Below are 10292 nucleotides of genomic sequence, written 5' to 3' on the forward strand. Positions count from 1 at the left end.
TTCTTTCAGGAAAAATATTTTGAACATTAACAAAACGAAAAACTGTGCATTTACGTAGTGTGTAGACTCAATCCTGAAATCCCTAGTAAATATTTCAAGTAAATAGATTGTCTGTAAGAAACGTTCTTTGGTAAATGCCATTATGTCACTAATCTCAATCTAGTACAGGGTGAGAAATTCAAATTGGTCCATATTTAAAAAACTAATACAAGTGTATAGTAACGGTATAAGAAAAAGAGAAATTAATGAACCATGCCATAAAAAAAAAATATCCCTATTGCCATAACGCAATTGTCCGTTTTTATTTAAGTTAAAAAAAAGGTAAAACGAATTTTAAAAACATTGTTTAAAAAAATTAGTAAACTTACTGTTGGTATTGGCGGGTGTTTGAGTAATGTTTTATCATCTTACAGATGTATTTTTTTCCCATCAATTATCAACCAACTTTCTCCTTGCCTGCTTTTTAAAGTATCATTTATTAGTCAAAATTTGCAGGATTCTGAATTAAAAAAAAATGTAATAAACGACATCGGAACAATGACAATTGCCACTGTGAAACCAATCAGCACTCCGCATTAATCTCAAAGTGAAGAAATAGGTAACAAGTAGCCTATAGAGAGCGGACAGCATGCTTGGACAGTTTTCTCTTTTAAAATAAGCAGTCCAAGAAATTAAGTAAGTAAAAGAAATGATTAATTCAATATTTAAATGGACATCTCCTTGGAAACGAAACGTTCTTTTTTTCGTTTACATTAAACGCTGAACAGCAGCTAAGAGCATGCAGAAGGTCAAAGACACGGCACTGTAGGTCACACGTTCGCCGTAGCCAATTAAGAAGGTGGCAACGATTCTGCGGTTGTTTCTGTTCATCGTTGGTCTGTAGTTGTTGACCATCTTCGTGTAAGTCCCAGCAGCGTTCTTGTCAGCAGATAGCAGGGCTCGGAACTTGGCCAGCTGCGGACAAGGGATCAGAAGTAGTTGGATGAACTTAAGGCTTGCCGCACATAGATAGATAGATAGATAGATAGATAGATAGATAGATAGATAGATAGATAGATAGATCGATAGACAGATAGATAGATAGCTGGGCAGATAGATAGATAGTCAGATAGCTAGGTAACTAGCTATGTAGTTGGATATATGCCCAACTGCTTTTTGATTTAAACTGTGTCAATGGGAAAATAAAGCATACTATAGATAATCATCTGTTTTATACATCTAAAATTACCTCACCGTTTCGGTAGAAAGTCAAACCCTGCACTAAAAATACCATTATCGTGTCAATGTACAGCGAACACAGGTCTTCTGTACGTTTGGTCATTTCATTTTTTTCTTTTAAAGTATGTGTTTTTACACCCCAATCGACAAAGTTTAGCTCATTTAGGAGGCTGGCTTTCCGACCCTGCCTGCCAGGGCCAACCCAGGCTGAGAGGGATGCATCATCCCATCAGTAATATTGAAATAATCAATAAGTGCCAAAACGTATTTAAAAACCTTTCTCCCCACTTGAGGATCGGACTCGGGTCTCCTGTGTGTGACAGAGAAGCGACTAGGGATACTCCATAAACTTCGGTGTCATAATAATATTTTACCTGTGCCTCTGAGATGGGAATGGATTTTCTGAAGACAGTCCATGTCACAGACTCGTAGCAGCCTGGGGTGGTCAAGCTTCCGCTGTAGCGGTAGAACTCAGTGATGTCAGCAGGCAGAAAGGTATCCAGTCTGACAGTGTCCATGGAAGTACTCGTCTCTGAGAGTGGGAAAATGTCATCGCTATGAATATATGTCGGTTATCTTTGTTTTTGATTTGATACAAAATGCTATTAATAATGAATTCTTAGTGTTTGCGTACTGTACATTATCCCCGCTCGACAGCAAGCTCAAGGCGCATCATCATCATCGTACATCGTTAGCGTCATAGTTATCATCATCACCTTGTTGGGCGCTACTCAGTTGCGACCGGGTGTGTTCACTTCTCATATAACCTTAGAGCATGCACCAGAATACCATTCTGTTACTATCAGAATACTGAATATGTATCTAGCTTAACATTATTGTTGCTTATATTACTGTTGATTTATATTTTGTTTGGGACTGTGAGCCTGTTTGTGAGTGCAAGCATACTGCGTATTTGTGTGCATGTTTGTGTGTGTGGAGGGGGGAGGTGAGTGTGTGCGTGTGTGTGCGTATGTGTATACGTGTTGAAACACCAAACCAATATGCCAGGATCAGGACAATAAAGATGTATCTTATCTTATCTTATCGTATGTTATCATCATCATCATCATCATCATCATCATCATCATCATCATCATCATCATCATCTTCTCCTTCTTCTCTCCCATCACTCCCCTGTGATCATCATCTAATCAGCTATTATTTCACTTACTGGGATCTGAGATGTCGGTAAGTTTTGAAATGATTGGGTCAAGAGCAGGATTGTCTTCTTTGGAGATCTGTAAAAAGAAAGAATCCATTATTATTGATAAATACAAATTTTCTTCTTCTTCTTCTTCTTCTTCTTCTTCTTCTTCTTCTTCTTCTTCTTCTTCTTCTTCTTCTTCTTCTTCTTCTTCTTCATGATGGTGATGATGATGATCATTATCATTGTTGTTATTATCATTATAATTATCATCATTATTATTATTAGTAGTAGTAGTAGTAGTGGTAGTAGTAGTAGTAGTAGTAGTAGTAGTAGTAGTAGTAGTAGTAGTAGTAGTAGTAGTAGTAGTAGTAGTAGTAGTAGTAGTAGTAAAATATTATCCGTCTGTAGGCCCTACATAATGAAAGTAATAAATTATATTTATGAACGCCAATGCTATTTGTGGCCGAGCGATGAGGGAGTCTACAGCTGCCCTCATGATAGTCCAGGCAGTGACATGTCCAATTTGTGTACTTTGTTTATTCGCAATATTTGGTGTGTTGCTCATTTGCAATAATGGTGAACTGTGCTTATTTGTAGTACTTGTGTGCTTTGATTATTCTCGAAGTTTTTGTACTTAGCTTTTCCCCAAGAGGTTGCAAAAGAGGCAGTTGGCTATAGAAAGAAAGGTTGACAAGCACTGATCAATAGAATATGTCGATACTAAAAACAAAGAAACAAACAAAATTGGAAAACAAAAAAATAATTAGTATCGAGCAACTCACAGGAGCTACGTGAGAATTATAAAGTTCTATCTGACATTTTTGGCCCTTTTGTGTAACATTGAGGTCAGAAAGCAAATCTTATATTCTACTTGCTCTATCAAAATCGTAAGATTCTTCGGAGTCGTTATCACAATTTCTCAAAACTCGGTACTGAGCAGATTGAACTTTGTAATTTTAAGGTAGCATGCTATATAGTTACGTTTTTTGAGAAACATCGTGGGGAATTCAGGTGCTCGTCAAAATAATGAAATCGATGAAACCTGCCTTTTCCTGACCATTTGGCATAATTTGTTTTTACCGAATACAATGTTTGTTTTTGGCTCAGCACCTTCTTTGTCCATTTAAAAATATATTTCTTTGAGGATTTTACTAAAAAATATCAATCAATCAAAGGCCAACACAATGTACATTTGCAGATTCCATGAAGTCTCAAGCTATGAAAGTCACCAAAATTTGGTGATCACTTTCACGCTTGTTTAACCTCTGAAACCAGGCGACTCCCCCACCCCCCTTTTCCTCCTATTGCTATAATCTAGATTTCTATTCAAGTTGGAATGGTACTTTTAAACAAATCAAAAGCAAAGCAAATGAACAGACTTTAAAATAAAACCAATAACTTCGAATGCCGAAAAAGAGACGAGCGTCTGATTCCACAAAGTCTTGACACATTCTATTGTTACCTCAAACATGGTTCCAAGCACTGCTAATCCGTCAGATTGTGCCACGGCATCAGTTAGAGTGGGATATTGTATGTGGTGGTGCACGATGTGTACCTGGAAATTACGGGTATTAAAGAATAGGTTCAGTTTATTGTACAAAGCGTACCACACAAAACTAGTACAATTATGTATTGAATCCGTGCATCTAAATGTCCTATTGTTAGCATCATTTTGAGTAAAACAATAGGTCAATGTTACTTGACATGAGAACAACTGATCAGAGAAACAGATCTGACTAGACAGCAACAGATCTGACTAGAGAGCAATAGATCTGACTAGAGATCAATAGATCTGACTAGAGATCAATAGATCTGAATAGAGCGCAATCGATCTAAAAAAAAGAGCAAAACCAGATTTCACAAAAGAGCAATAGATCTGAAAAGAAAGCAACATATATGACTAAAGAGCAATAACAAATAGATCTCAGTAGTGACCAATATATCTGACTAAGAAGCAATAGAGCTGACTTGAGAGCAATAGATCTGACGAGAAAGCAATAGATCAGAGACACAGATCTGACTAGAGCTCTGTCTAGAGAGCAATAACGTAAAAGCCTTACAGATCTGACTAGAGAGCAAGAGATCTGACTAGAAAGCAATGATCGTAACAGAGAGCAGCAGAGTCAGAGCAATAAATCTGAGAAATAGATAGGACCTTGAAAAAATTAGAGCTGACTGACCTCCATCGGGTAAGCAGCAGAGTCAATGAGATGCTCGGATCCCTTTGTGCTATCGGAGCCCCAGTGGAAATGGAACTGCGCTGCCTTGAACTCTCCTGGGAGCCCACCACCTGACATTCTGATATCTCCAGCAGTGATATCTACTTGCACTGAAAACAGAAATCAACAACAAAAATTATTTATTGATTTATTGATTTATGTACTTATTTATTTATGTATTTATTTATTTATTTATTTACACCCATTTAGTTTATTTTCTTCTTACTTTCTAATGCAAACATGGATTTTCTTTTACAGATAATTCACATCTTTTATAACATTACGGTGTTGTTCTTTTCTGGTTGTTATAATTGTTGTTGTTGTTGTTGTTGTTGTTGTTGTTGTTGTTGTTGTTGTTCTTCTTCTTCTTCTTCTTCTCCTCCTCCTCCTCCTCCTCCTCCTCCTCCTCCTCCTCCTCCTCCTCCTCCTCCTCCTCCTCCTCCTCCTCCTCCTCCTCCTCCTCCTCCTCTTCCTTCTTCTTCTTCTTCTTCTTCTTCTTCTTCTTCTTCTTCTTCTTCTTCTTCTTCTTCTTCTTCTTCTTCTTCTTCTTCTTCTGTCACTAACAATAAGCACGACTCAGTTTATTTCATAGTGTGTATGTTGCTGCATGACTTTCGACGTTTTAGATGAAGAAAACAAAATTCAATATTATCTATTTGAATAATGAAGTTATGTACCTCGGAGCAGCGCATTGTTAAACGTTGTTGAATAACTAGAATTCTCGCCATCAGTGGGCTAAATCTATACTATTGGGGTGTGTGGCGCGTGCTCTAACGTAGCTAGCCTTTTCTTTCCTATCAAAGAGCGATCGTCCTTATCTTTCTTTATCTGTCCTTCGTTTTTGTCTTTTTTACGCTCTCGTAACACCTCTAATCATCGGTACTTATGCGATCTTATCGCGTTGCAAGTGCTATAAAGCTCTTACTAAAACTAAAGTATATTCATTCGTAGAATTTCCCAGAGTTCCTTCCTTCATAAATTTACCTGTGTGTCCATTGTTCTTCAATTGCATGTTCACTCCCTGTGCGCTGTCGTACCCGCTCATAGTGAAGGTGTTGATGGACTTGTCCAGGTAAACAGTCGTAGGGTCAATGTCAATTGGGGACTGCTTGCTTCCGGCGTCATCCACGCAGTGCCCGTAGTATTCGCTCCATTTGCTGGCGGACCCCGCGTTGGCAACTGTCGAATCACATGAAATACAATATGTACATACTATGCATTATGCAGAGTTGTGATTTACATTTGCTCCTCTTCCCTGACCACTCTCTCTCTCTCTCTTTCTCTCTCTCTCTCTCTCGCTCTCTCGCTCTCCCTCTCTCCCTCCCTCGCTCTCTCTCCCCCCTCTCTCTCTGTGTGTCTGTGTCTGTGTCTCTATCTCTATCCCTCTCTCCTTCTCTCTGTCTCTCTCTGTCTCTCTCTGTCTCTCTCTCTGTCTCTGTCTCTCTCTGTCTTTCTCTGTCTCTCTCTGTCTGTCTGTCTGTCTGTCTGTCTCTCTCTCTCTCTCTCTCTCTCTCTCTCTCTCTCTCTCTCTCTCTCTCTCTCTCTCTCTCTCTCTCCCTCTTAGAACATAATATGATTGAAATAATATTTCGTCGTCAGCCAGTTGTTCAGATGTACCAAATCCAACATTTTCAAGCAAAAGATAGGGTTGAAGTTTCTTATTCCCCGTGATATAGGCTGCATGTGCATGAGAAATATTTTGTAAAAAATTCAAATGATAAATTTTGAGTAAAGGAAGGAAAGGAAGAAGAAGAAGAAGAAGAAGAAGAAGAAGAAGAAGAAGAAGAAGAAGAAGAAGAAGAAGAAGAAGAAGAAGAAGAAGAAGAAGAAGAAGAAGAAGAAGAAGAAGAAGAAGAAAAACATCAATAACAACGTACCGTTGGAAGCGTAGCCCCATGTAATACCTGAAACAAGGGAAAAGAATAAACCACAGACATTTGTAATAAAAAGTCTTTCAAAAAAAAAAAAGACTTGAGTTGTTTTTCATTGTAAATAATAAATAAAATACAAAAAAATAAACCCCAGCTGTACAACCTTTTTTGTTAATATTTTTCTCCACACTGAAGTTTTGCGTTTCAAATGTGTACTGAACATTCAGAATTCAAAAGGAATTTGTCTGACATTCATTTCAGATAAATCCACAGAACAGTTTTGCAGCTATATCCCCATGTTTGTAGCATGATGCACTAGTTCGCATAAGGCCTACGACTAAAAATCCCAACGATTGTACCATCTTGCATACTGTGGTAATCTAAGAAGCCAACAGAAGTTTGCATATAGTTTTCTCAAGTTTCCTTTGCCTGCTTAGATCATGATTAAGATTAAATAAGAAGCTTTTTGTTGTGAACGTTTCCTCACCACCAACTCATTTCGTAAGTTTCGCACACGGTACGGAAATACTGTTCTAGTGCCCTTAACGCTTTCTTTGATCTCAAGGGTGAAAATGGTCCATTAATTAGGACCTGTAGAGAATCAGGACTAAAACTTCCCAGACAAAACAACGCCTTCAGGTCAAACACACACCGCTCGCATCCATTTAAACGTCATCAGTTGTGCAGAACTCAGTAGATGAGCCCCATGAGACGTCTGTCCCTAGACGATGTCTGCAGCAATGATTTTCCTACATTTCAACGGTCTGCATTCTCAAGGCAGAGAGGCGAGAAATTAATCTCATCCAGTGTAGCCAGCAAGGACAAATGACCAGATGGGAAGAGAAAAGTCGGTTGGAGTGCCACCTGGAAGTGGAACACATCTAGGATAAGCTTTTTTCTTCGGTCTACATATGATGTTTTGCCTTCGCCGGTGAACCTTGTCAGATGGAAGGTACAGGAGGACAAGTGTAGATGCGGTAAGCTAGGAACCATGAAGCATATTTTGTCAAACTGCAACCTGGCTCTTAACAGATACACCTGGAGGCACAATGTGGTGCTGAAAGTGCTCACCACAATGGCGACAAAACAGGTGAAAGAAGGAAGATACGCCCCCAAACTACAGAAGCATGGACTCACCAAGATTGCGTTCGTTCCGCGAGGAAGCAAGGTTACCAACAGAAAGAAAGCAAACGAAGCCATGGAAGACCAGAGCGGAGGCACACGGGAGGTAGCCGCTGACTTAAAGGGCTTAGAGAGATTCGTTCCCATCCCAATAACGAAAAAGCCAGACTTGGTGTTATGGGAGGAAAAAGATAAAGAGGTGCACTTGGAAGAGCTCACGGTGCCCCACGAGGACAATATCTACGTCGCACATGAGCGGAAAGAGAACCGTTACGAGGCACTTGTCAAACATTGTGAGTAGATAGCCCATTTTCCGGTAGAGGAAGGATAAAGAGGTTTCGTAGCAACAAGCGCCCGTAAGTGGATGAGACTTGAGAGTGGCAGGACTTACTGCAAAGAAAAGCAACGAACTCACAAACTCCCTTCAGTAGACAGCAGAAAAAGCCAGTCACTGGATCTGGTTGGAGTAGGAGCACGCAGGCTGGAATGAATCCTAAGAGTTGGCAGCAGAGGAAAACAGTCGAACTAAGATGAGACCTCACATCGGTGAGGGGGCTCGGTGCTTCAGAAAAGCTGTAGAGAGGAAGAGCCCTGATGATCTCCATGCTAGAGTCCGGGATACGGAGCGTTCGGCTGTGAGCAGTGCATACGGCTGTTTAGACTACGTCTACGACAGTACCTTTTTTCCGTTCGCAAAGCTATCAGAGGATAGCAATGTGTTCAAGATTCCTCGATGGTCATGAAAAGCCTGAACATTTCCTCTATGACATTTGGGCAAAGCCCTTATTCACCTTTCAGGTTGTATCAATTCCACAAATACTATCTATTTGAGCAACTTCACCTCCCCCCGTATTGTTTCTAGAAACAGCTCTATACTGTAAGGTGTACAATCTGTGTGTGTTTGAGTGAATCCTTGTATTTGGCCACCACTGAACATTACGAACGACGCGTTAAAATGTGTCTAGTCCACAGGAGGACATATTAACCATTGGTTCTCGGAATTCCAAATTTAAAACTCTGTAGGAGAAAAGAAACATTGTTTAAAGGTTACAGAGCTGAAAGATCATTTTTCAGAAATAAAAGGAAAAGAAAAAACAAACCAATCAGTTCATGACTTTCTTACAGGATCTTTGAAATTGGTGCATTTTGCGTTTATGGGTGGTTTTTGTAAAAGCTCGCCTATTCCGTTTTCGAAAATAAGTTTTTTCTTTGTGAATTTTAGGTCAAACAAATTCCTTTTGAATGAATTATATCAGTTCCAAATTACAACATTATAGTACAAATTTTGTGCAAGATATTTAGAAAAAAAAGTTGTACAGGTTTAAAAAAAATCACTCTGTAAATTACAATCTTATGGATTCCAGAGGGGCAATTTGGTTTACAATGGTAAGCATACATACATACATACATACATACATACATACATACATACATACATACATACATACATACATACATACATACATACATACATGCATACATACATACATGCATACATACATACATACATACATACATACATACATTCCTAACCAAACAATGTTCCACCAATAAGGAACAATAATTTCACAGCCATGCTATTGTTGGTCGCCACTGTGCCGGTCAGTGTAAGGACTTACAGGATCTCTTAGACACGCTCGAGACCTGGAACTTGTAACAGCAATACAGGGAGGATTTAATGGGATGTATCGAAATCTACGAAGCCCTATCTCTGATAATAACTGGTCAGAAGCTGTCAGAAAAAATACAGGATCTGTGGCGTTGATAGTCTAGTGGTTAGGCTACCGGACTCGTAATCGTAAGGTTGCAGGTTCGGGAGTTCGAGCCTCAGGCCGACGTCTCGTCCTTTGGAAAGACATTCTACTCGAATTTTCCTCACTTCACCCAGGTGGATATCGGTACCCGGCCACAGACAGCGAATGGTCTTCTCAGTATGCAAGTGTTTTAGCTCTTACAAAATGGAAACTTACACTGTATGCTTCCCATGACGTTGAGATGATTTGTTTGTTTGTTTTAGTAGAGTTTTTACTGCGTTCACAACTGCACAAGGTCATATGAGTGCAAATGAGATTGTTTTAGACTGCTATCAAGTCTGCTGTTGTAGTATTATGGGTTGTAAAGCGCATAGATCTTGCTGTAGAGCGGGGATTTCCGCTATATAAATGCTATTTGTTATTATTATTATCTATGTCACTCTGTAAAATATTTGGCTGGCTGGATTTTGATTCGAGTTATAGCCTTAACGATTAACACAAACTCGTTGAATGCCATGCCTAAGGTCAACTTTCCTTTTGTTTGGTTTGCTTTCCTTTGTTTTTCTTTTTCTTCTACCGACCCTCAAGGGGAATGAAACTTTATTTTTCTGACCTCTTAAATTTCGTTTAGATAAATCTTTCTATCTTATCAAACATTTTTTGTTCTTATTTCGCCCCTTCCCCACAGCTTTCTTTTTGTATTGGCTACTCTCTTGTAACCCATCTAGTCTTTAGCACTTCTATGACCTTACTGTGTTGCAAGTGCTGTAAAACTTCCACTAAAACAATAACTAAGGGAGATTTCGGAGTCAAAATGTTTAAGATCAATTCGTATCCTACTCACACATCTCAACTATTCAATAACTTATAATCACAAAAGTTCTATCTGCTCAGTAACTAGTTTTGAGCTTTAAAAATTGATTTTCAAATTACGTCAAGCTTTGTCGAACATCTTCCCCCC

General features: G+C 39.1%; 1 protein-coding gene across 1 annotated transcript in view; it reads right to left on the minus strand.

Moving 5' to 3' along the window:
* Nucleotides 1-10292, minus strand: part of LOC101860727 (carbonic anhydrase) — a gene marked incomplete in the record, with an annotated part of 116601 nt that continues 106309 nt past the window's right edge. The window contains 7 exon segments of the mRNA XM_035968627.1: nucleotides 1-954; nucleotides 1593-1750; nucleotides 2390-2456; nucleotides 3828-3920; nucleotides 4546-4694; nucleotides 5569-5763; nucleotides 6462-6488. Coding sequence (XP_035824520.1) covers nucleotides 748-954; nucleotides 1593-1750; nucleotides 2390-2456; nucleotides 3828-3920; nucleotides 4546-4694; nucleotides 5569-5763; nucleotides 6462-6488 — 896 coding nt within the window.

Source organism: Aplysia californica, unplaced genomic scaffold (genome assembly GCF_000002075.1).
Source record: "Aplysia californica isolate F4 #8 unplaced genomic scaffold, AplCal3.0 scaffold00071, whole genome shotgun sequence".
Taxonomy (NCBI): domain Eukaryota; kingdom Metazoa; phylum Mollusca; class Gastropoda; order Aplysiida; family Aplysiidae; genus Aplysia; species Aplysia californica.